Genomic DNA, 25,681 nt, shown 5'->3' with positions numbered 1-25,681 from the left:
TGTATCATATCATCCATGTAAGTTTGCATAATAATCACACTCGATCGAGTCCTCTATGACGACCGCGATATGCTGGGAATTGGTCTTTCACCGACTCAAGCTTGAGACCTGGAATGATTTCGCTGTCCAAGATCACAATCACTACCGACTGATCCGAATTCGTTCTTTTTTTAGCCGTAACAACGTTTTGCAGTCCATTTTATGGCTTTCGGACAAGGAATGTGCAGTTCTGGGAGGCTGTCGTTGCATCTCCAAATATGAAATTGATTGTTTCAGAGATGGTGCAATCCAAGAAGAATTGGCGTTTGCTGAAAACGTAAAGCATGTTTTGGTAACTATCTATCGAACAGTTGTAGAACACTCAACCCAACCCAATTTGCTGCCTCTGTCGCAGCTGGCGGTTGGCCTCCCTCAACCCAAATCACAATACTAACTATAGTAAATGAAAAGCTTTGAATTTGAAGAACCAAAGAAGAAGAGGGCTCACTTGGATTCTCCTACCATGGCTCGTAACTCCTCCACTTTTCCCATCCACACAAAATTTGTAATCTCTCTTTCACACTTCTTTTTTAAAATAAATACTTTATATTCTCGTCTCTCTCCCTATAATTTTCAAGTCATTGAACTCGCACAATAAATTCACAAATTACAATACCTTCTGTATTCCATTCTTATATAAAAGCAACAACAATTCACATTAATTAACCCTTTGCCTTTTTTCTGTAATTTTTTAGTCTTAAAATTCGAAATTTTCTTTCAGTGTTTCATTCAAGATTTGCGAGAAGAAGTTCAAATTTTATATTTTCTTGTATGGATTGTATTTTTATGGTTTTCAATATTGGATTCAAGTGCGATTGGGTGTGATAATTATTTTGAAATTAGGGTAAACGACTGGGTTTTAAATTTAACTGGGGACTTTGTTTCGATGTGAAAATCAATGTTTGGATACAGAGAAGGGGGGAAGGAAGATGATAATCAAATGGACGACTATCAAGAGATCTATTTTTTCTTTTATTTTTTCATTGGAATAGTTAATCTTCAGGTGATAAATGTCTGCTATCAGATGAGCCTTTTTTTAAAAGATTGTGAATGTTTTATATTTTGTTAAAATTTGATTGTATTGTTGATTCTTTTAGATTTGGCTTTTCTTATAGATATGTATTTTTGTTTGGTTGCTGAGAAAGTGCAGGAAATGAAACGAAATTTTATATGGTTTTTAAACTAAAAGATAAGGTAAATCTAATACTTATAGTGTTCACAGTAATGGGGGGAGAAGAAACTTGGGTTGAGGAAAGAAATTTTTTTAATTTTTTTAGATTATGACATCACCATGACGTTATTTTTGCTACGTGTCACAATCTTATTTTGTCACATGTCTTAAATTTAACAGTGTTAGACTCAAGTATCAATTTAGTTGATGGAAAAAAGTTCAGGTACTAATCTGCGAAAAAAAAAATCATAAGTACTAATGTAGGAGAAATAGACAAATTTAGGTATTAATTTAATGTTTAACCAAAAAAAAACTTAAACTATGATTATTCTTAATACAAATATAAATTAATATAATTTTATGTTTTATATTATAATATTAAATAATTTTTTCATACTATTATTTTTAAAAATTGAGACTTTATAATTTACTATATTTGAAAATTGAAAAAATTATTATAAAAATTATATAATATTGATAATTTAAATATTATATATTATTTAAATATGGCCCTTTCGTAATAGAATTGTCAACAAAACAGCTAGAGCATATTTAAAATGAGTTATAGAACATATTTAGATAGGGAAAGATTCTTCTTTTAATTAATATAGTTCATATGATGTCTAAAGATATTTTTTAATTAAAATTAAAAAAATGATTTTTTAAAAAATTAAAAAATAAATCTAAGTTTAACTAAATTTAAAATAAAAAATTCGTTCAGATCAAGTCATAAAAGTAGACAATAGTTTAACTTAACAAATTAATTTTTATTTAAATATATATATTCCTTTTAGCTCGGCCCATAGCAGGGGAAGAAACTCGAAGGTTGATGAAAAAAGCTCTTCCAAGGACTAAAACCTCAAACGATTTGGCCCAGAGAGTACTTAATCTTTTTGACTCGATTTTAATCTTGGAAAGTTGTAGTATCTTATTATAAAAAAAAATTCCTAGTAATCAGCGAAAGCAGGATTCGCAAAAGCTCATTAGAATCTTTCTCCCCCACTAAGCTTGGAGTTTCATGGCTGCCCGCCAGTCAGTGGTTGGTGATAAGCAAGGACCCACAAAATAATACTAATTGATTACAGATCACAAGGCTCGGTTTTGCTCTCTTGTGAAGAAGATCATCGTCATTTTGCAACATAATCATAGAAACAGTTCATGGCTTCGAAATTTACTTGTAATTCGTACATATTTGAATATAAATACAAATATATACACACCTATCAAGCATGTGAAATGTTGGCTCAGCAATTGGAACCAACCAGGGGAGATATTGTACATGAGAACGTGTCTCACAGTTAATTTCTGGTATAATCATATACGCCTGTGCATTACTTGATACACAAATAATAATATCCTTACAAGACAGTACACCATTTGTTTTCACAAGTTTTGGGTGTGTAATACTAGCAAGTATTCTTCTGCATACCTTGTTTTCCAGTTTTAGCCCATTTTATGGTTGATCGGGCTAAGGCATCCATCGGATCCATACATTTCTTCAGAAGAGGATCTTCTCTAGGTAATATATTCTGAAGCTCATCAGAAGCAAGGATGACAACATTGACGGCCCTGATCAAAAGCAGCTGGATTGCTATTCTTAATAGATTCCGAGCCCCTTCGGTGTCTCGTTTGTTCAATGATTCGATCGCTGGAATTAGAATGTGTTCCATGGTTGCTTTGTCTGGCAAAACTACCTCAAACCCCTGCAAATTTCCCGTGTTTGAACAAACCAAGTTTACATCAGGATCAACATTTCTTCCTACACAGCTAAAACAAGTTCAAAACAAACATGTAATATGTTTCATATCATGTTATTGGACCATATCATCTTCATCTCTCACTTGTGGAATAATCTAAACAGTTCCTTTGTTTCCTCACATAATATGACTAGCTTGGCACAATCAATTGCAACTGTTACTCGAGGGATTCGGGTATGTTCAAATGTTTATGTACTTGGAGGGTCATATATCCCCCGAGAGAAACAATTTGCCAAAATTTTAACCCAAGATATCAAGACAACACATACATATATAAAACTCAAATTCATGTTCCGAAATGCACCGTATGAGAATTCGAATGTTCAATCTGGTACACATGAAAACTTATATGCTTCTTCTGATGCAATGTATATCAACTTAATAACATTAATATATCATCACAAAAACCCAATCCAGAAGCAGATAAGGTAGTGAATGTGCAATAATAAAGCTAAAATAAGGAGTTAAAATGACATTATTCGGGATACCTGATTCTCTAGTTGATCCTGGTAAGAAGCAGCAGCTATAGTTTCAGTGGCAGGCAGCACCCCAATCCGCACATTACTCCCAGTACCATGTGGCTTCAGTTTTGCTTCCTTGAGCTCCTTAGCAACACATTCACCAATATGAAAAAATGGCAGTGAGCAGCCCTCTGATATCTGTTCATGCCATGCATTTGAGATATGGCACGGCATAACTATGCAGCTAGCACCAGACTGCTCAAGGAACACTCTTTTGTGCCTCAAATTCCGGACAATAGCTTCATGGTTCGCTTCATTTTGAGCCGTTTCATCGAAAGATGAATGAATTGAAGCTTGAGAAGCAAGTGCCCCATCTATGGAAGGATCGCTGCAAACTACAAAAGGCACACTTTCTTCTCCATTTCTTGAGCTCCACCACACAAGTTTCTCCAGGAAAATAAGAGTGGACAGAACAGAAACCCCTCCAATTATACCTACAGTGTTTGCTTGGCTAAGCAGGGAATTCTGAGCTTGGGGTTTTACTTGTGCTGAATATGAACTTGATATCTTTTTGGACTCTGATAGGTTTCCACTCTCATCACTTTGTAAAAGAATTGAACACACCTTCACTGCAAAACATGGGTTCAACTTTGTTCTACTCCTACTTCTGTTTTTGCTTATGTTACCTAATATTTGGGGGCAGTTTACAGTATGGAAACACATAGTCATGCCTCCATCAAACATCCCTAATTACAAACAACTTTTAGAAGCTAAAACAGTTAGAATCTTTAAGGAAAGTGCTGCATTTCAGCACCAAAATCCCACCTCAAAACTAGAATTTTCATGTCTTTCATCTTCAAGAGTGCCCAAGCTCACCGTAAATCATGGTGCAACTCTATACAAAACCAAACCGACATATTTTAAGGGGAATTTTGAGAGCAAAAAGAGAGCCGTAATTAACAATGAGATTTTTTTTTTGTTTGTTTAGATTTTTGTAAAAAAGGCACAAGGCAAATGGGGATCCTTAGTTCTGCAGGGTTTTTATACATGACAATGAAGTAACAATGATATTAAAATAAAAAGGAATCTTCGTAATTGTCACCCTCTTAGCTTATGCCATTGCACCATTGTCCACCGTTCAATGAATGATTTTACAAATCCAAATAAAGACAAACCATCTATTACCTTTGGCCTCAATTATTTTCCCTTTTTTTCTTTTTCCTCTGGCAAATGTGACAGTGATGGCAGGGAGGGGGAAAGTTCTCAACTCAACAACAAAAGTCACTGCTGTGAAAAATTGTCTTCACATTTTACTGCTGGATGATGGTGATGATGATGACGATGATATCACATGATACAACAAATCTGACTAAAAGGGACTTTTATGGTGATGTTAAATGGGCAAACAAACATGAATGGTGAACTGAACAATGAACGATGAAACAAAGTGGCACATGACAAAGAGTTGATTGTCTTCAAATTGAGCAAGTGGTTTGAAAAAGTGTTTCTTTCTTGGACAACCTGACTTTAGAGAAACTCACTTGATGATGATTCAATAGAACAATGCCACGCACACACTAGTTCAAATGTCATTCTCCTACCATCTACACCCTACTCCATGAATGAGCTTCTTTCCTCTACAACATTTTTTTATCAACAGGGGAAAAAAAGTCATAAATGGTGATGGTTTTCTTGCTTAGGCCACTTAATAGAGGTATCATTAGCCAAGTTAGGTTGAATTTAAGTCTAAAATAAAATAGGTGAGTTTTATTTGATTATTTGGTCAATCTTAAGCAAAGAGTGCAAATTTCATTTTCAATTTGTTTTCACTACATCATAAATCAATTTCATAACATTTTATTTAAAAAAATTCATTGAATAATTATATTCATGTTTCATGGTCGAATCTAATCTGATTAGATTCAAACTAAAATATTAATAAATTAAAGATTCGTTCTCTAAAAAATTATTTTTAAGTTAAAAATATATTTGTAGCACAAAAACAATATACAACATTTGATTTTTACAGTCAAAATCATTATTTAAATTTATATAAAATAAACCATTTTAAAATTTTAACCAAAACACATGTTTCCAACATTTCAAATGAAGATCATCCATGTTAGTTCATCATTTTAACCAAGAATATTAATAGAATAAGCATGTTGCCATGTTCCATTATCTTTAGGCAATAATTGTTCTGTCATAAGGTCTTAGAAAATAGATGAAAACATGTTTTACCATTCATTGATTGCAAAAAAAAAAAAAGCGATGTATAATGAGAACTGGTAATTAAGTAATGGGTTTTAATTTTAGTTTTAATTTTAATTTTAATAAGAATTGAATTTGAATTATAAAAATTATTTGATTTTTATTAAAATTAATTACGGAATATAACTATATTTTTGATAAATTAAAATATTAAGTTTTAAATTATTTTATTTTATTTTTATCATGAATTTTAATTTGAATATACAAATATTTAATAAAATTAACGTGTTAAATATAAAAATATCATAAAACTAAAAATAAATATTTGTTGACAATATCTAAATAATAAAAATAATTAATTTAAATTATTGTGGATTGATTTGCAATTTAAAAGATAATAAATAATATAAAAGAAAAAAACTTAAAGTATAATTTAATTCAACATATTATTCATTAAGGCCCTATTTGATAAGGTATAGAAAAATTCAATCTAACTAAAAGTTAATATTTTCATTAACTAATTTTTAAACACGTTTGATAACTTATAATGAAAACTACTAGATAGAAAAAATTTATACAATAAAGATATAAAAATGATAAGCGAGATAGGGACTTATAGCCTACTTATCACTTAATAAAGAATAAATTTAATTATTTTTATTTTATTGTATTTCATTTACGATTATATTATTTTATCAAACAACCTAATTATACCCAATATTTAATTTTAAGTAATATACCAAATAAATTTTATAACTTATATCCAACACTTATTTTTCAACACATTTTTGAGCATTTAATTTTTTAGTTTATCAAACACAACCTAAGTGATAAATCACCCTTTATATGCCTTTTTTCAATGAAAAATTTCTATCAAATGGTTAAAGCTCTTGTACTTTCATAAAATTTTAATGTGGTACATGAACAATCAATATGTGTTTTGTTATGTGGTATGTCGTACTTTCATAAAATATCCAATAATAATGTATGAATTTATATGAAAAGACATAAATCAATTGATTATTTGTAATTATCAATGTAATTATCAATCTAATTACACTCAATTCAAAATATTCACTAATTATCTAAAAATATTAAACATATATAATTATAAATAATTAAAATTAGATAATTTTGGATCTTAAATGAAAACTTGATTGTAAGACTTCCATCATTAATAGCATCATCAATAGGCAATAGTTATAAGTTGTTGAAAATCCTTTGTTTATTGACTAGGTTTCTAATCGATATATGCTGCTTTCCATCCAGCTCATTAATGCTTATTATTTTCATTTTGGCCAATAACATCACAGTCTAGTGTACTATAATTGCCTCTGCTGAATTTTGTAATGTTGATAATATCACTTTACTTTTCCTGTAGGTTTGTATTATCAAAGTGCAATTTGCCTTTTAACATCAGCTTCCTACAACATTTTAGTTATTTGATTGAGTTTTAGTTCGGTTGGTATTAATATTGTTATCAGTATAGGAGGACGTGGGTTATTCTCCTATTTAAGAGTGAGTTATGCTCCTATTTAAGGGTTAAGATAGTTTTAAGTATTGTATCATCTTAGAAACTTTCAAATATTTTCACAATTAAATTAATTTTTTTAAAATGTATATATTTTTACAGAAGAGAGTTCAAATCTTTCTTTTAATTAAAAATTCTCTTGATTCAAATTTTAAAAGCTATAATGTATATACAAGTGCTTTCTCCTATACTTGTTGAAGGCTATTGAGCATATAAAAATGTTTGAGGTCACAAAAGATGGAAGGATACTATAATTCAGTTGAATTTCCTTTAATTTGGTTAAAGTTTAATCTGTTACTTATTATAAGTTTTTTTATTAAAGAAATATTTTAGTTTATGTTTGAAAAGCCGTTATTTTAGTTCTTTTACTGTTAATAAGATGATATGACTTAACCGTGATTAATGTCGTGACATTAAATCGATTTTAAATTAAAGGATAAATTATACAAATCGTCACTCAATTATACTTGTGTTTCTATTTTGGTCACCTAAGTTTAAAAATTTTCAATTTATGCATTAATGTTTTAATTGGTTCTTGTTTAAGTCACTCGTCGTTAAATTGATAATGAAAAGCTCTTTTTTTAGCTGATATAATAACACATTTAGTCCTCAATACTTACATATTCTATCATTTTGATCCTCAAACTTCCTAACTAAGGCTTTCAGCTTTTAAAACAGAGGCATTTCACGTCTATTAATTATTTTATTTATGGTTGAAAGTATCCAATTCGGTATATAACCGTTTTGTTTATATTTTTAAGAAGTTAGTGTTAGAGATTAACTAAGCACCATTAAAATAATAGAAAATTTAAAATATAATATATAATATATAATAAAATTATATAAATAATTTAATATTTGTAAAAAATAAATTTTCACTCTAACAAGCGAATTATAGTTTTTAATTAATTTGGTAAATGATTTGACACTAAATCAGATTATTAGTGATAAGTATTGCTTATTGTGGATTTACAAATTAAAATTAAAATAAATGGAACACAAATAATCTATTAATCAATTTATAAAATTAAAAAAATCATTATCAATGTAACAAAAGGAAATTCAATTAATTCTTTCATATTTTTTTCTTATGAAAAATTAAATGTTATTAAATTTTTATATAATTATTTATTGAACAATTGGATTTTTGAAAGCCATATTTTTAGCTCGGATTTAATCATATTGTTAACGATAAAAGTCAAGGTAAAGTGTTTTTTTAAAGGTTTTTCATTTTCTTCAAACAAAATTTTATCAATCAAAATGTTATAAAATATTATATTTAGAAGAAAACTAATAAAAAATAAAATAAAAGAAAATAAAATTTCAAGATAAACTCATTGGTATTGGGAATAAGCTTGGGAAACGGCTCATTAGTTGAGAGGCTTTTTTTTTGGGGGGGGGGGTTACAAATTTATAGATGTGGGATGCCTTTGTTTTAAAAGTTGAAAACTTTGTTAGGAAGTTGATGATCAAATTGATAGAATTTTTAAATGTAAATGGTTAAATTTAATGAATTGTTTAAAATTAGGATCAAATTGATGGAATATGTAAATATTGAGGACTAAATGTGTTATTATACCAATTAGAAAAAGGTTTTCCTTTATTAATTTAACAACGGGTGACCAAAACAAAAATAATTTAAACGTTAGTGTCTAAATTGAAAATTTTAAAGTTCAAAGGACTAAAACAGAACACGGGCATAGTTAGATGACCACTTGTATAATTTACCTTAAATTAAAAAGCTAAACAATAAGTTTGAAAATTGAGTAGAGATAAGAAATTGATTTTGCTTTTACTTCAAATTATTTTCGATTATATTTGTTTTTTGTAATAATTGTTGTGTTTGAAATATTTTTAATTTGATTCACATCAACCACTATCAAGCCACGTCATTCCATTTATTTTCAAAATCGGTAAACTTTTTAATTTTGGTTTAATGTCATTTTAGCCGCACTATTCTATTAACAATAAACTTAACATTTAGGGTTTAAAATATTAAGTTTTCAAACATGCAAAGATTAAAATGTTCTTTTAATAGCAGAAGATTTAAAATGAATTTTTTGATATGATACAAGGACTTATAGCAAAATTTAACCATTCTAAGTTAAATGGATGCATGGATTTGGTTGATACAAAAATTTAGGCCTTCTTTCAAGGTTCGAGCGGGCTTGAAAAATGGACCTAAAATTTTGCCCAAGTCCAGTCCATAGTAAAAATGCTAAACTTGAACCCGACCTGACCGTAATAATTTTTTTTAGATTATTTTTATATAAAAACAAATTTAAGAAAGTATAATACATAAAATACACTAAAAATATTAAAATTAATGTTTCCCAACGAATTGAAAATACAAAAAATATATAGGCGTGTGATTTGGGCCTAGCCAAAGCTAAAATATTTTACCTGAGGCCTGACTCATTTAGTAAATGAACCTTATTTTTTGTCTAAACTTATTTTTCAAATCTATTTTTTATCTAAATTTTTAAACCCATTCAATTGTACTCATATCCACGAAATCAAAGTCAAGCATCAAGATGAAAGAAGGATCAAAGAATTTTGTCAGACTAATCAACACTTTAGGCATTAAATATTAGTAGTACACTTGTATTTTGTACCAAGCCTTGATATTTTTTCCTTTATTTTAAATATTTAAGTGTTTTTAGCCTTGAGCATTTGCTTATGCCATTTAATGACTTATTACACAAAAACACAAATTAGGATTTTTGTAAGGAAACATCACAATCACCATATCTCTTTTGTACTAGGGTCAAGGGATTTCTGAAACCTAGCTGCATTGCTTTATTACTATAAGATGTTTTTTTTATTTAATAAATACATTATTTTTATTAAATTAAAAAATAAAGTATTAATTATATTTTATTTTTGAATTAGTATTCTATGTATTGCCTGTTAGAAAAAGATGTAGAAGAGAAACATAAATTAAAAATTTGAATTGTGAAAGACACTTTTTTAAGATATAACAAAGTCATAAATAATTAAATATGACATAAAAATAGATCTTTATATACGCAAAGAAGAATTACAATTTATATACGTTTCTCTTGGTACCAGATATTTTATTTCATAACACTCTTTTGTGTTATTTTTTAATATAACTTTTAAGACAAAAATAATTTCTATAATTATTTGGTGTACCGACAAAATTTTACTCCATAACTTGGATTAAAATTTTATCACGTATCATTAAGTTGTATTTTAAAAAATAAAACACATGACAAATTTAAGCACAACCCCAATAAATAATGTTGAATATAATGTGGTTAACACTTGATCGTTTATATGATAAAGGAATATCTTTCTAGTGTTCTTTATATTTGATATGAAATGTCTCACTTTATGTTCAATTTTAACTTTGAGTTTTATCTTCTTAAAATTCGGTGAGAATAAAACCAAGCACATACATTTTAAAAATAATACCGGAAGTGACCCACTCCACAATATATATTCCCTCAACAAAATTCTCTATTTTTCTTAGTTAACATGAGTTTAATAATATTATAAACTATTAATACTGCGACTCAAATTTTGAGTGCTTGTAGATTTAAAAAATCTTTATCGATGTGCATCAATTTTTAACCCAAGTCATTGGAGTGACACTAATTAACATTTTTGTTTAATATAATGTATATTTAATAATTTTTTAAAAGCCGGCGGCCATCAATATTCCAATTTTTAGACCAATGACAAAAGCAGCTTTCTGGTCCATCGTCTTTGATTCGGTGATTTAAAAGTTTGCAAAAATGGGGGAAAATTTTAGTCCCTAAAAATAAAATCCAATTCTTACACAAATAGATACCATTTTATGAATTTTCCCCATATTGCTTGTCATTTTCCCAATTTTCCCATTCCTATATATGCTTATAACAACACATTGAAAAACTCACACTTCGTCTTCACATATCTTTGGACTCCCACATCAACCAATAAAGAGCTTTGAACAAGTAAGAGATGGAGAAGAGTGGTCTGCAAAGGTCTACCACTTCGTTCAGGAGACAAGGCTCATCAGGGTTGATTTGGGATGACAAGTTTTTATCAGGTGACTTGAACAAAATGAAGCTTAACAATCAACGTAGCCGATCGGAAAATGGTGACGGGAATATGTACCGGACGACGATGAAGGTGGCGCCCCCTAGCTTCGACCCTCCTTCTCCTAAGGTCTCTGGTTGTGGCTTTTGTGGGATTTTTGGCAAACCGGAAGCAGCGCCCACAAAGAGAAGATCAAAGAAACGTTAGTAATGATCAAGTACAGCATAATTATTATGTTGTATGCTATATATACAGGGCATTCCGATTCCAATTTATGTATGTTATTTTATTTGTTTGGGTGTTAAATTTCCACATAATACAGAATTCCAGTTGAAATATGTGTATGAGAGCACAAACCCGAAACTTATGTGTTCTTCTTGCATTGGTTTCCAACAGCTTGTATTTCATGGGATTTTGTTATATATAGAGATGGTTTCTTTTATTTTAAGGAGCTTTGTGTTGATTTCTTTAATTCCTTGGTATAGTTTGTATGTATCAACAACTGTCAGATGTTTAAATTTTGGTTGGTTCCTAGTAGTTAGCTAATTCTATTACAAACCAGCAAACGTGACCCTTTTTGTACATGTCAATGTAACACTACGACCTTTCACCAACTTAAGGAGAGGAGCCAATGAGATTACCATGGTTTGTAGTAGAATTAACTAACCAAAATACCTCTCTCGTTAAAACCCTTATTTTTTTTACGTGAAATCTCGGAGTTGGGTGAAGGCCTCGCTGCATGAATGCTCAATTGTGTAGGGCCTCATTAGATCCGGTGGGTTTATAATTTATAAAATTTTAAATAATAATGGTAAAATTGTATTTTGACTTTTAAAAATAATAAAAAATTAATTTAATCCTTTAAAAATTATAAAGATATAGATTATTAAAATGGTGAAATTATATTTCTATTATAGTAAAAATATACAATTTAATTTCGACCCTTCCTCTGAAATATTTTCTAGCTTCGCCCCTGATTAAATCCAATTTTAAAGAGTCAATTTTCGAGTTATGGAATATTATTATTGTATTTTTAGATATATCTTTTGAGATACGATGGTGATCGATGTAATAATAGGATGAAATCCCACATGGACAAATTGTTAAAAATCAATAAACATGTTTATAAATATTATGACATGAAAAGTTAACTAAAATAACATAAAAATTTGATATCGAATTATTGATATTTATTTATTTTAGATGTACTTAACAACTTATTTAAGTAAAATATATTTTACGAATTATTAAGCATAAAACCTTTACACAAATCTCTATATGCATAGCCACAGTTTTTCATCAAAACCTTTGAAATGAATGCATTCATCAATTTCTTTCAATTGAAATGAAGAAATTTATTATGTTTCCTTCAAGCAGTTATGAATCATCAATAGCATTAATAGTTACATAAATTGCAAAATATAAAACAATGTAACATTAATTAAGTTATGTCGTTCAAACAAATTTCATTGAAACATTAATATGCCTTAATTAAAGACATTTATTAAGGACGTAATTGTTAACAAGGAATTTTTTTAAGATTTTGAGTGCAGATTACTTTTAAGAAATGGGTCATTTTAACTTACATTCTTTAACTTCGGTATATGTATATCTTTGTCGATTGAGGCTTTAGTTCGATTGATAGCGACATTAATATTAGTTCAGGAGGTTGTAAGTTCAAGTGCGCTACAATACATTATCTTCTTATGTAAGAGTTGAGGAGGAATTTTTGGTAATGTAGGAAACTAGAGTTAAGTTTGATGATAGTTGCAAAACAAAAAGCAAATAGGTGACAAAATCACCAAAGTTTTTACTTTGGAGCACCCTCCTATTATTAAGTTAGTAAGATGAAAAAGATGAGAGAATAAGGGAGTAATAACAGGGTTCATGAATTTACCTTTGCTGGGCTTTGCATGACATATTCATAATCTGAAAGTCATCCTTAAAGTAGATGGGCAAGTGCTCGAATCTAACCATTTAGGGTCGATCCTACCTTTTAGAGTGCCTTAGGTGTGCTCTTTTACAGAGCTGATAGTTATTTATTTTGAAGCTTCTGCCAGTTGCTGTTTTGTGATTTGCAGTTTTAAACTTGTTTTTTCGGGCCCTCCAGTGGCCTTTGATCCTTTGTAGATAATCCACACATGGGGGTATGGATATGGAACACCCATTCTTTCTTTACTGGGCTTTTTGATTTTTGGATTAAATTTTTAGCATTATAGTAGATTTAAGTTCAATCAAGATTTCAAATCAACGAAAGTTTTTCGTCATTGAATTGAAGATTTAATTGACATAATTTGAGATAAATTTACAAACAATAAATCAGAAATTAAATTTTAAAAATAAAACATGAATATGATTTTCTTACTAAACATATATTGGATTTGAATTTTTCATGTCATGTTTATTAATTTTATCGACTAAACATATCATCTTTGTATCGTAATTTTATATCGTCATTTTGGCTCATTGGGTTTGGGTTATAATCCCTTGGGCCATGGCCTTCTATTACTGGACTTCATTGAGAGGCCATATTTATCAGCCAATTAATCCAAAAATTCTACGGGCAAAATGGACCTTCCCCTTTTACATCTCAGAATTCAGAAACGCTGAAACCGGAGTACTTTTTCTAGGGCTCAATTCAAAAATTTTCCTCCAGATTTTCCGGGAAAATAAAAATATGGACGGAAATCTTGAAATCTCCTTGGATAAACTTCCCATTAAGCGCCTCGAATCTATAGAAGAAAACGGCGTCGAACGATACCCTTCGTAAGCTTCTCTCTCTGATCAAGTTTCTTCTTCATTTTCTCACTGATACTTACTAATGTTTCCTCCCCCCCCCCTCTATTGAATTACTTCATTATATAGAGATTCGAGCTACGATGAGAAGCGAGTGTCGCTTATACGGAGAATAGACTTCGCGTGGGCGTTGGAGGATGACGAAGAAAGGGAGAGGAAGAAGAGGCAGAAGAAGAGCTCCAAAGATGCCTCCGCTACGTGGCAGTGGCAGAGCATGGTTGAGAATCTCCAGTTGGCTCACCAGGAGCTCTCCGTCATCATCGACCTTATCAACACTGTAAGTTCGGTAGCTATTGATGCTTAGGCATCTTTTCTTTGCTGCGTTTGCAACTAACCTTCGTTTCTTTTAATTCTCGAAAGTGAAATTGCATATGATAAAAAATTCTGTTAAATATAAGAATTTAATGTCTGTCTCATACAAGAGTAAAATCATGTATATTGTGTATGAATGTTTTAGTTTCTCTTGATTGAAATTATCATCATCGTCATTCGCTATTGTTTCTGTTTGTTTTTCCTCCTTTTCTTTCTTCTTAAGTAAAAATCTGAATACTAACAATTGAAATTTGATGCCCTGCCATGAAGCACGAACACTCTATGCAGTGGAGTGACAACACATAAAAAAAATACAGATAAAAATGGCTACAGTCGAAATAGATCACGACACAGCTAGACACGTGATAAAGAATTTTTTCTACTTTTTTTTTTTCAGAAATAAATGAACAGTGAGTAAAAACACATACCTGAAGGAAGTCAAATTGCTTGCAATCCATAAAAGAACAAAAAAAGCCAGAATGGAGACTTAAATGCTGAAAAGAAAGGAAGTAGAAAGCAATGTATCTACTTGTTACAAGGGTCCGAACAAGAGAGAAAGCAGATAGAGGTAGTAAAGAATGGTACAAATATGAAAAGAACAATAATCCAGAGTATGGGCCCTTTGCCATTTGAGTTTGACCTATTTGGTCTTAATGGGTTTTTCAAAGTTCAAGTTTTTAATTCAAAACTGATTTTAAAAGACTGAAAAGCTATTTGCATGTTAATATTTGCTTGAAAAGTATCAATTTTACTTCTTTTTTTTTTTGTATATTATTATACAAAAGTATTTCTTTATTGAAGTATCTGTGTCTTAATTTTCTAGAAATTTCTATATCACCGTGTCCACGTTGTGTTCTATCCTTATCATGTGTTCATATCCATGTTCCCTAGGTGCAGTGTATTTCCATATCATTGTCTTTATCCTTGAATTAATGAGTTCTGAAGGTAAAAGAGTGAGAAAACATTCTCTTCAGTAGGGAAAAAAGGAGAAGAGAACATTCTCTTCAGTTAGTAAATTCACAATCTATATTTGAAGTTGCCATTTTGCCTATTTGTCTAAATAGGTTTCTTTTATTCTTCTTTTCTTTTAAAGGTGGACGCTAATGATGCTGTAACAGTTGCTGGCATGACCAGGCCTAAGCCATTACCTAATGAGGTCCTGTCTGATCTTGCTGTATCTGCTGCAACTAAGCTACAATGTTACCGGGTATTGTACTTCTTCTGAGGAATAGAAGTGATGATGTTAACTCTTTTGTTCAATTTAAGTTTGAGAAGTATGATGAGTGTGGCTAATTGCTGTTGAGAATATGCTTATTTGTCTTAGTACCAAATTATTTCTTTTCTTTTTTTGAATTTCTTATTGAACTTTACTTCTATACTGCAGCAATTGGGCAAATACTTCAAACAGTCTGCCAAAGCTTTGGAAGAGCAGATTGCTAGGGAAGCAAGATTTTATGGTGCTCTAATAAGGTATCCCTCTGCATTCGTTTAAAAGAATATATATTCTGAATGTTCATTGCTATTATGTTTGATGTTTCATCTTCTTGAATTTTTATTCTACAAGCTTGTTGTGTGATTTGTATTGTGCAAGCCTTGTTCTTTTACATACTCCATTTCTCTTATTTCCTAACAAGCTAATAGATTGCAGCAAAATTGGAAGGTTAAACGACAACGGCTGGCTGCTGCGGCATCTAGTAGTGAAGGTTTCATTATTGATCTTTTTGATAATTCATTATATGATTCAGCAGCAATGTGTCGCCCATCTTCTCTTTCTACCATTCGTGTTGACCATGATTCAGCTGGAATGCTTGCTATAAACTTACCTCCAAATTCATGTCGGTCTCTTCATTTTGGTTTTCTTGGTGTGCATTCTGCTGATATCCCAAAAGAATTGGGTAAGATCAGGACCCGTGGCTCAGTTGAGCAGTGCACAAGAGAGCGTGAGAAAGAATCAATGAGTGATGATGAGTATATCAAAGAAACACATACTCTCCTTCGAGAAGTTCATCAATCAATCTTTGATGATCAGGTAGGTTTTTATCTGTTAGCCTTTTCTTTATGACTTTTATATGCTTTCACTCATTTAATATTATTATGTTGCTTCGTTTCAGGTGTTTGAGATGTTGAATCGTGAAGCATTCAACCAATCTATTGGTGTGAATGTAACTGGAATACGAGAAAATTATTTACAATTAAGCATAGGTCAAGGAAACACTCTTTTCATATCACTTGTGCCATCTGGCAAGGGTGATGATCAGGACGCTGCCAATACCCAGGATTCAGAATCTGCAATTGTGCCTTTAGACTCATTTGATAATGTGAAATTAGAAGGAAAACATGGTACTTCTAAAAGGAAATGGGGTTTCCCTAATCGTACCAGTTGCGAAATTTATCTGCAGCAAATTGTTCATGAACATGCATTTGTTAAGGCAAAGGATAAACCAAATTTATCTGGTACTCGTGTATCTGGTCAATCAGGAAAGGATGGACCTGGTCTTCTTGGTCATTTCTGTCTGTCTCTGGCTCATAGAATCTTTTCGAACAGAGTTCTCGTGGAGCTGGAAAATGTGGTATTTTCCTCGCTAATCATTTGACATGGATTACTACAAGTTTGTTGGATTCTATTGTTCATATTTCTAATGTAATTTTCATGATATCTCTAGGTTTGCAGGGTCCCATATCTCCATTTGATGACCCATCCTACTTGGCATTCTCAGACATCTTCTTGGACAATCTTCTTGAAAGTTCCTCAGTCCATTCTTCATGCAGAATCTCAATCCCTGAAATCAGACTTCCAGAACATGAAGGATGCTGTAAAATCACAATTTCGTACCAAGGTGGTGGTCAATGATGACCGTATTAATGTTGAAGGGGACGGTGCTCCTAATGTTGTTAGCCTGTTCAAAAGAAGTTCTGAAAACATATCTTCTGTAAACAAATATGAATGTGACTTGGCCGATCTTCCTGTTATAATATTGCTGCAGGTAGGTTACTTTTGTCAATTTCTAGGAATGGCATCATTAAGTTTTATTTTCGGACCATGTTTATGTCTATTAAATTGGCTAATAATGCTTTCGTGATCTCATTTGATATGTTATATTGTGAATGAATGATGCTGGGTAACAACCTTACTTTGGAATAAGTTGCTATTGAGTTATTTGAAGTAGATTATACTACTATCATTTGGCAAATGTCTGAACAAACTCTGGGTCTTCCAAAGTATGAATCGTTACTGCTACCCCTGCTGAGTGACTGAAATGAATCAGTAGCAATACTTAATTGGCTGAGTTTATGTGGTAGAGAATATGATTTTTCTAATTTTAGCAAATTTAGAGTAGGGCATGGGAGGAAGCTATACTTTGGAAACAACTTTTTACCCACTTGGTGATTAAGATGATTCAAGTTACTGTTTGTGCAAATAGTTTATATTTTCATTATTAAAATTAGGACAGAATAAATTATTCTTGGAAGTTATGAGGGTAGTGCAATTTCCTTACGTTATTTGCTTGTGCAAGCACCAATCATGTGGTTAAAGGGGAGAAGGAGCTGATATTGAAGAATGAAGAGAAAGTGATATGTAAAAGTTGTCTACTTTTTATTCACTGTTTGAAACATGGCCCCATTTCTCATGTTGGCTCTTTTCCCTGCTTTTTCTCCTACCAAGCAACCCAAAAATGTTTTTATCTTCCATTCTGACCCACTAACCCCTTAGGGTTCTCTCCTACAATATATTTTTAGGGTTATAATGTGTTACTGTTATCTTATTTTCTCACACTTTTCTTGAGGTGTGATTAGAAAATGTACGTATGTTCATGTGTATATATATATTTTTGCGGATATAGTTGTCTTTCCATGTAATTGACATGTTATTGACTCTGGCCACAGGCTGCGAGCCAAGTGATTTGCTGGCTTCATGAGGAAGCTCTTATGGTGGGAATAAAAACAAATCGTGATTTCTTGTGCTTGACTTTTGAACTAGAACAGGGGGATACTGTTAGTCTGGTGGCCCATGTGAACCCAGAGGACATCAAAGGCGGCATCGCTTGGTGGTTAGTGATGGAAGATGGTTCCCCAGATGATTGGAAACTTCAAATGGACATGTATGATGGTGCATCTGAGTATAGGAAGTTTTTGGGGCATTTAACTTTGGATGTATTATACTCCACCTTGATGGACTTGGTTAGCTTGTGTGGTGGAGGCCGAAACCACTGAGCCTGTTAAGTTCCATCCCGTTCAAGTGGTTCTTGTACGATCTAGTCAACATGTCGAATTTGCTTCCTATGGTGCCCCTCACTAATAGATGATTTGAATGTTACTAACTGCATGGATCGGGTGTAAATGGGCATTTGGGATTAATGATGGTTGTTGATTTTAGTGACAATGAATCCGAGTGTTTAGTGATATCCTTTTCAGTTATCTTCATTAGAAAACCTCCACACTTTCTTTCTTGCCTTCTCTCGCTATCTACACAATGTTTGATCTTTTTTCTCCAGCTACCGGAATGGACTCTTTTAGCTTACTGATTTCACAGGTTCCAAGTTTACGGCTTACTGTTGATTCAAGGTTTATAAGCTCCCTACAAATGAAGCCCAACTTCCAGGTTAGTTACACTTTCATTTCGTTTGTTACTTCACCAGACCAAGAACATGTCACTTTCATTTCAAAGAACAAAAAGATAAGTGGTCTAATTGCTTCAAAATTATCAGAACGTGCCTTCATGTTCAAGCAAGCTGTAGACTTTACATTTCTGACTTTATATATTGCTTTTCTTTCATTCAATTACTTTTTATATATATTTGAAATGTACGTCTGGATTTGATTCAGGAGTTAAATACTTCACATGGTTATTGGTTACACGTAATCTGCTTTACAATTAAAGAAAACGATGAACATTTGAATCAATAATAGGTGTACTCAAATAATAAAATAAAAAATTGCCCTAAATTAATGGAATTACATGGTTTTTTTGGCAAGAAATAACCCCAACTTCCCAAAATTTCTTAATGCATTACAACTAATGATTAACTAAAATCTTATCCAATTCCAGCTCAGTATGAAAAAGCAAAATTCCCTTTAATATGGCAGTTGGAATTGGGAGATAATCATGTGTTTTTAGTGAAGTGGCGGCCAAGTATCTCTCCGCCAATCTTGCTTTTTTTTTTTCTTATACAATTTAATTTAATTTTGTTTTGGGGCATAACCAATCTTGCTTTTCAAGCAGCTAAAAAGTAAAAACTAAAGCACAAAAAGACCTTCCTTTCCTTTTCTTCCTTTGATGCAAAGTCAAACCCTAAAAGGAAGCAAAACCTTGACATTCCATATCCCCACCAATCAACTCTCACCAGGTCATCAAATTTACCCAAATGTGACCCAAAAAGAACCCATAAGTCGTCAACTATCATTGACTTCATTTTAGGTTAACCACCATATCTCCAAACTCTTTTTTTTTTAATACAAAAGAATTTCCATAAAGCCTAGGTAATGATTTATAGAAGTTTCAAGATTGAAGAAAAAAAGAAAAAGACAACACATTCTTTCTTCTATCTTCTAAGTACAAGAAACGAATCACTTTATAGCTTCACCCATAAAACGACACAAATTTTTAAGTTTTACCTTACAAATTTGTAGCTGAGACGAGCAGAAAAGATCGAAAGACCAAAATATCCCTTTTTAAAGTTATTATTACACCATAATTTTTGGTTTTTCTTTCCCCATCGGCATATTGATGACTAGAATCCGGAGGAAACTATTACGTGGGTATCGAGGGAAGCTGAATCTGTATCCGGGTTTTGTGAGATTTTGTGGGGCTTCTTGATGGGTTTGTTTGTTGTACTACCCTTCTTCTTCTTCTTCAGAATTTTTTATTGAATTTTATTAGCCGATAAAGTTTGGAACTTTCCTTTCTCGGTTCCTTGAGTGATTTCGTTTCTACTGTGGGTTTCATTTTTCATTCAATTTTCAATCCAATTCCTTGGAATTTTTATTCAAAAAAAGGGGTTATAATTTGGACATTGGAGTAGGGTTTAACAGTACTAGATTCTTTGTGGAATTCCATTCCAGAAAGTGAGTGATTTTTAGTTCTTGAAAAGATTTTTTTTTCCTTCTTTCGGTGGATTTCAGTCTTGTGAGGAAGGGTTAAAAAAATGTCTGGTGGGACACCAGTTGCTGGTGGATATATGAGGCAAAGGCATAGCCAAGGATATGCATCAGGCAATGATGATCTTGAGGATGATGCATGCTCCAGGTTACAGCCTTTGCCACCGGCAACTCTGAGAACTAGAACTTGGACTGAAATTCTGGAGAATGTGCTTTGGGTTGCTTCGGCATTGTTCATAATCTACTTTGGTGATAGGCACTCCAATTTGATTTATCTATTGTGGCACGATGACCGAATCAGAAGGTAACTGAGTGGATCCAACTTTAACTTACAATGGTTTAGACTACTCTTATGTTGTATGGTTTACGAGATTTTTGTTGTTAGTTCAGTGCTTATGATGCTTGAATCTTGATATTTTCCTGTTGCATAAATGCTAATATCCTGTTCTATACAACTACAGCACCTGAAAACTTATCATTCTCCTTGACAAGGTTCATTATTATATTTACTTTGGTTGCTTCAATGTCTAAGTTCTTGGAGCTAGTTTAAGTTGCAATTAAAATTGGTGAAACTAGTTATAAGAAAGGCAACAATACCAAAGGGCTACTCAAATTGTTAGCTTCAATTAGTTCAAAAGTTGAAGTGCTTTGTAGTTATTTGATATTGTAGCTGAAATGGAAGAACTGCTTGAACCACTAAATCTGTGGACATAAAAGTGGAAGTACATTAAGTGTTGCTTTGCACTTTGTTCTTAAGTCTAAATGAGTAGTTATTCTTTTTGGTTACTAAATGATTGTTTTTATATGCCAAATCTGCTTTGATCAACTCTAGCATGGAATTTATGTATACATCAGAGGAAGCAGCATCTTGGTAATAGAGGAAGCTCTATTGTTGATAGAGATATTAGATATCTTTCTGTGGATTATCTGTTTTCAAAAACTTTACCTTTTTGAGTAACTTCTATATATACAGGTTAAAAAATATTTTATTGTAATCAGGAACGTGTAACGTCTAATCTGTCTTTTTTTACTTTGTCGATGTGATTGTGACCATGTGTATGTTTGTACAGATGCGTGCATGCACTCCCAAATGATAAAATCAAGCTCATTGTGGGTAATCATATTGTTTACAAAAGAATGGAAGAAGTGTCCATGATTATTAACTAATTGAATTTGCTTTGACTTTTTTACTGCACTTGAGTACTTTTGCTTCATTCTATCTATTTTTTCATGATTAATATTGCAGCATATATGTCAACAATCTTAGCTATGTCTTCAGGATGAAGATTTTTATTTGGTATTGTATGATGAATTGATGATATAGAAACATCATGTGTTTTGTGTGTTTTTATATTATTCATCATAATCTATGTGCTTTCCTTTCATGTAATAAGGCATGCAGATTTCATAATGGATATGGATATGAAAATAGACACACTTAAGGGAAATATGTTTTATGTTGCTAGTTTTCATGTTTCACTTAGTTGAATTTTACTAGCATCAAGCTGTGCTGCTCATATCGTTCTCACAATCTATTGACACAAATGACAAAACCAGAATATTGATCATAAAATAAATAGCTTTTTAACTTTTAAGATCAGAAATCCAAATGTATGTTTACGGAATCATGCAGGATCATGAATTTTTGTACCTTTACATGGCTTTGACATCATGTTTGCCAGAATATGGACATGTTGAACAAATTGATAGAAAAGTGAAGTTCTATTTGATAAAAGTAACTAATAGGTTACTTGTGAGGACCTTTGCATTTAAAACGCAACTTTCCTGGGTACGTCAATAGCCTTGTAAAAGTTATGGCTCAAGCCTCATTCATTGTACAATCAAGTATCAAGAAAGTACCGCCATCATCAGTTGTCACTTCCTTCTGTGATGGAGTTGATGGGTTCTGTTAGGAACTGGAATCTGAAATTGTTGAACTTTTGAAAGAAATGCAACTCACATTTTCTTTTTTATGATTTCTTCAATGATATCATTGCCAAAGAAAAATTAACTGGTAGCATCTTTGCCCCCTTTAGGATTAGAATATTTATTCTTTTATTCCTTCTTTTCCCTGAAATCTTTTATGTAAAAGTGGAGAAGTGATGAGATTGTGGTTTCACCCAAGGCTTGTTCCATGCTCTTGATTTATCCAGTTATCTCCTATGGCTGCAGATGAAACCTTACTGATTGAGAGTGTCCTTCCAATTTATCCAACTTAAAATCAATTAATTGCCTCTGTAATATAGCAGACAATGAGAATATAATATATATTTTTTGTGATTTTGTGATGATATTATTATTTTCATTATTCATTCAACTGGTTTCTTAACAATGAATAGTCCGAATCATGCTCTTTTTTTTTTCCTTGCAACATTTGTTCCTCTTGCAGTTTGGAGTAGTGATTATATATATGTTCAGTTTGTAGTTGCTCAACGTTGAGATACTGTGTATATATTCATGGGTGTGGTTCAGCTTACTATCACCAATCATCTTATGTCATTTAGTTCCTGTGCAGAATGCCTTTATACCTTGGCTTAATCGGAATTGGGTTAAATGTTGCCATCTTCTTTTATACAAGTATGTTAGCATGGAGTGTAAGGAGGTTTGATGAAAAGTGGGAACTGTTAAGCATTATCGCATTGCCATTTCTTACCTTGCTCGGACTTGTCTCCTTTTGCTTGTAAGGAAAACAACTGTGTTATTTCTTCATAGATTTGTCGTGCAGCATCCAGACAAATTCATTCATGTTCTAACTTCTTTTTTTCTCCTTTCATACAGACTCTGCTTTGCGCTGTGGCCTATTTGGGGTTTCTTGACCCTTCCTCTTCTGGTACATTTCACGGCATTTATTTTATTGTTTTCACTTGACTGATACCTTCAGAAACTGTTTAATGGTATTCTTTTTCCCTGTAGTTCACGCTTTTTATGGCTGGCCTAGTTCTATACCCTCATATCATGATTGAGACATTGAGGCCACAAAATGATTTTTTCCGTATAGATTAAGCATTCTGGTATAAAGACACAGTACTGACTTACACGAAGATAGAATCTAAATGATGGATAGTTGGCAGCATCAGCTATCGGGTGGGGTGTTTTTTTAGGGTTCTGCCTTAACTTCTCATGACAAATTTTTCTCCCTGTTGGTGCCGAAGATGATACGGCTGATTGTCTTGAATTGGTCTTACCTCTTATGTCAACCTTGCCTCGTTAATACTTGATGCACCTTGTTATTGCATCTCAGGATTTTTAGTATGACCAAAGATAAGAGGGAAGGTCTCTTCTACTGTTAACTTTTGAGTTCATCTGATGATATTGAGGTACCATTTAGTGATAGTCATAGACATGATTTTTCCTTTGAGATGAAATTCTTTTGTTGTGAACCACAGTTTCCATTCCTCTGCATCCCCTTTGGTGTCTCTGTCGAGTGTCTGCTTATCCGAAATGAAGAGGATATTTCAAAAGAGTTTCTGAAAATATTAGCTCTCTTGTTATGGGTTGTTAAAATGACCTCCAATCTTTCTCTTAATGTGTTGTAAACCGTGTCTACCTTAAGAAAAGAAGAAGATGATGAAACATATAAAGACATTGAAACAAATTGGCAAAAAATCCTTGTGTATGTGTTCAGTATCTTTGAATTCACGCAGTTGGTAGGGATAGATTTTATTCAGTGTGTGAAAGCCTGGAAAATCTGAATCCATCCAAAGCTCTTTTGCTCATTGGCATTCCCCTGCTCCTTTTTTTATATTTTAGACTGGAAATATAATATGTAATTTGGGTAACACAAGCTCTGGAGGCCATAGCAAGCCATGACAAAGCAAAGCAATACAGCAATACGGTACTCTTATAGTGGATAGTAGGAGCAGTGTAGGAGCATCTTTTGTTTTCCCAGTATCCTTTAGTTTATCACAGCTCCAAATATAGATTTACTCCTGGTTTAGTTGGATAGAATGTCTAAGCCCCACATCGAAAAAATAATCAAATTATTGAAAATATTTCAATTGATTTATTTTTTAAAAAACTTGTTTGATAATTTATAATAAAAATAATCAAATAATAATAAAAAGTTGCTTATAATAACTAATGACTAAGGTGATGTAATCCATAAAATGTTAAGTTTTTCAACCTTCCAATAATTTATATTGTATTTAAGTTTTTCATTGAGTTTGTGATACAGTTAAGGGTACCAATTAAGTTCGTAATTGACTATAAATACTTTTATTTAAAAAGTAACAAATATTAGTCTAAAATATTATTATAAGGATTTTTTATATTTTTAAATAAAGTTTATAAAATAATATCAGCTTAAAATAAATTTAAAATGGTGATACTTAAACTTGGAACACTAAAATCTTCAAAACCTCAACTTTACCATTTCAGCTAATTTTTTTTCATATAAAAGTAGGAGTATGATTGTATTTTGTTCTCTCTACTAAAAATGGGTAAATGAGTCATTCTATGTTAGATAAAAAGTAAATTGGTTTGTAAAAAAGAAGAGCAAACTGGTTCTTCAGTTAAAATTTTATTCATTTCTACTATTAAAATATTTTTAAAAATTTAAAATCCAAAAATATTGTTTAATAATTATTTAACAAATCACATCTAAGATGAATCTAGACAACCATAAAAATTATTAAAATAAAATGAATCTAGTTAAATAGTTGATTCTTAAATAATTATGCAAAATTATTAAGAATAATTAAGAATGATAAGAAATTATAAACAAATATTATGAAAAGTTACTATTTTATATATGTATATATATTTAAATTATAAGAAATTATAAAAAATTTATTAAAGAATTCTTTAAACACATATATATTTTATAGTTTTAAATTTTTACTAACTATTTACAAATTCTTATAATTCCTAATATTTTTATAATTTTGTTTAACTTTTAATAACTATTTATTATAATTCCTAATATTTTTATAATTTCGTTTAACTTTTAATAACTATTTAAGAAACAGTTTGAATAAACCTTGACAAATAGTTGTTCGATTCTCATTTGAGCGTAGGCAATCATTTGTTCAAATTTATTCTAGACTTTTTATTTATTAATTTTAATAATTTTAACAATTTTTATAATTCTTAATAGTTTTAAATAAATTTGTATGTTTTATATTTTTTTATGGATGAACCTGGACAAAACATGGTTTTCGAATAATTATTAAAATTTATTTATTCTTTTAGTTCTTACTTTTATATTTTTAAATATTATCACATCATCATAAGATACACATGACACATAACATATTACTCT

The 25,681-nt window shown here is 31.3% G+C and overlaps 4 protein-coding genes across 7 annotated transcripts; 3 read left to right on the top strand and 1 right to left on the bottom strand.

Annotated features, from left to right (window-relative positions):
* Positions 1-2,353: 2,353 nt before the first annotated feature.
* Positions 2,354-4,445, bottom strand: LOC105777360 (uncharacterized). Its single transcript, XM_012600644.2, has 2 exons — positions 3,456-4,445; positions 2,354-2,913 (listed from the first exon to the last, which is right to left on the bottom strand). The coding sequence occupies exons 1-2, from the start codon at positions 4,170-4,172 to the stop codon at positions 2,617-2,619; spliced, it is 1,014 nt and encodes a 337-aa protein (XP_012456098.1). The 5' UTR covers positions 4,173-4,445; the 3' UTR covers positions 2,354-2,616.
* Positions 4,446-11,107: 6,662 nt separating this feature from the next.
* On the top strand, positions 11,108-11,573 carry LOC105770277 (hypothetical protein). Its single transcript, XM_012591407.2, has one exon. The coding sequence runs from the start codon at positions 11,140-11,142 to the stop codon at positions 11,422-11,424; it is 285 nt and encodes a 94-aa protein (XP_012446861.1). The 5' UTR covers positions 11,108-11,139; the 3' UTR covers positions 11,425-11,573.
* A 2,217-nt stretch (positions 11,574-13,790) lies between these two features.
* LOC105777442 (mediator of RNA polymerase II transcription subunit 17) lies at positions 13,791-18,755 on the top strand. Of its 4 annotated transcripts, none has more exons than XM_012600828.2 (8): positions 13,791-13,983; positions 14,083-14,290; positions 15,419-15,532; positions 15,710-15,795; positions 15,967-16,354; positions 16,437-16,895; positions 16,989-17,309; positions 18,310-18,755. In XM_012600828.2, the coding sequence occupies exons 1-8, from the start codon at positions 13,895-13,897 to the stop codon at positions 18,535-18,537; spliced, it is 1,893 nt and encodes a 630-aa protein (XP_012456282.1). In that variant the 5' UTR covers positions 13,791-13,894; the 3' UTR covers positions 18,538-18,755. The 4 variants fall into 4 exon arrangements, with proteins under 4 accessions (XP_012456282.1, XP_012456203.1, XP_052489278.1 ...); XM_012600749.2 differs by having other exon boundaries at positions 18,211-18,755; XM_052633318.1 differs by lacking the exon at positions 13,791-13,983 and adding an exon at positions 14,723-14,893 and having other exon boundaries at positions 14,143-14,290; positions 18,211-18,755.
* Positions 18,756-19,765: 1,010 nt separating this feature from the next.
* On the top strand, positions 19,766-23,895 carry LOC105777564 (uncharacterized). Its single transcript, XM_012600938.2, has 4 exons — positions 19,766-20,725; positions 22,937-23,101; positions 23,200-23,251; positions 23,335-23,895. The coding sequence occupies exons 1-4, from the start codon at positions 20,469-20,471 to the stop codon at positions 23,422-23,424; spliced, it is 564 nt and encodes a 187-aa protein (XP_012456392.1). The 5' UTR covers positions 19,766-20,468; the 3' UTR covers positions 23,425-23,895.
* The last annotated feature ends 1,786 nt before the right edge of the window (positions 23,896-25,681 follow it).

The sequence above is a fragment of the Gossypium raimondii genome, chromosome 7 (genome assembly GCF_025698545.1).
Source record: "Gossypium raimondii isolate GPD5lz chromosome 7, ASM2569854v1, whole genome shotgun sequence".
Taxonomy (NCBI): Eukaryota; Viridiplantae; Streptophyta; class Magnoliopsida; order Malvales; family Malvaceae; genus Gossypium; species Gossypium raimondii.
This window is presented reverse-complemented; position numbering and strand designations above follow the sequence as displayed.

What these genes read in the sequence shown, in the direction of transcription:
- LOC105777360 (XM_012600644.2), bottom strand. Translation starts at nt 4,172, where the DNA reads ATGTTTGATGGAGGCATGACTATGTGTTTCCATACTGTAAACTGCCCC. An exon ending in AGGATCAACTAGAGAATCAG is followed by an intron (nt 2,914 to 3,455) that starts GTATCCCGAATA and finishes GGAAATTTGCAG; the next exon opens with GGGTTTGAGGTAGTTTTGCC.
- LOC105770277 (XM_012591407.2), top strand. Translation starts at nt 11,140, where the DNA reads ATGGAGAAGAGTGGTCTGCAAAGGTCTACCACTTCGTTCAGGAGACAA.
- LOC105777442 (XM_012600749.2), top strand. Translation starts at nt 13,895, where the DNA reads ATGGACGGAAATCTTGAAATCTCCTTGGATAAACTTCCCATTAAGCGC. An exon ending in TCGTGGAGCTGGAAAATGTG is followed by an intron (nt 16,896 to 16,988) that starts GTATTTTCCTCG and finishes TGATATCTCTAG; the next exon opens with GTTTGCAGGGTCCCATATCT. An exon ending in CTGTTATAATATTGCTGCAG is followed by an intron (nt 17,310 to 18,210) that starts GTAGGTTACTTT and finishes CTCTGGCCACAG; the next exon opens with GCTGCGAGCCAAGTGATTTG.
- LOC105777564 (XM_012600938.2), top strand. Translation starts at nt 20,469, where the DNA reads ATGTCTGGTGGGACACCAGTTGCTGGTGGATATATGAGGCAAAGGCAT. An exon ending in CACGATGACCGAATCAGAAG is followed by an intron (nt 20,726 to 22,936) that starts GTAACTGAGTGG and finishes GTTCCTGTGCAG; the next exon opens with AATGCCTTTATACCTTGGCT. An exon ending in TCTTGACCCTTCCTCTTCTG is followed by an intron (nt 23,252 to 23,334) that starts GTACATTTCACG and finishes TTTTCCCTGTAG; the next exon opens with TTCACGCTTTTTATGGCTGG.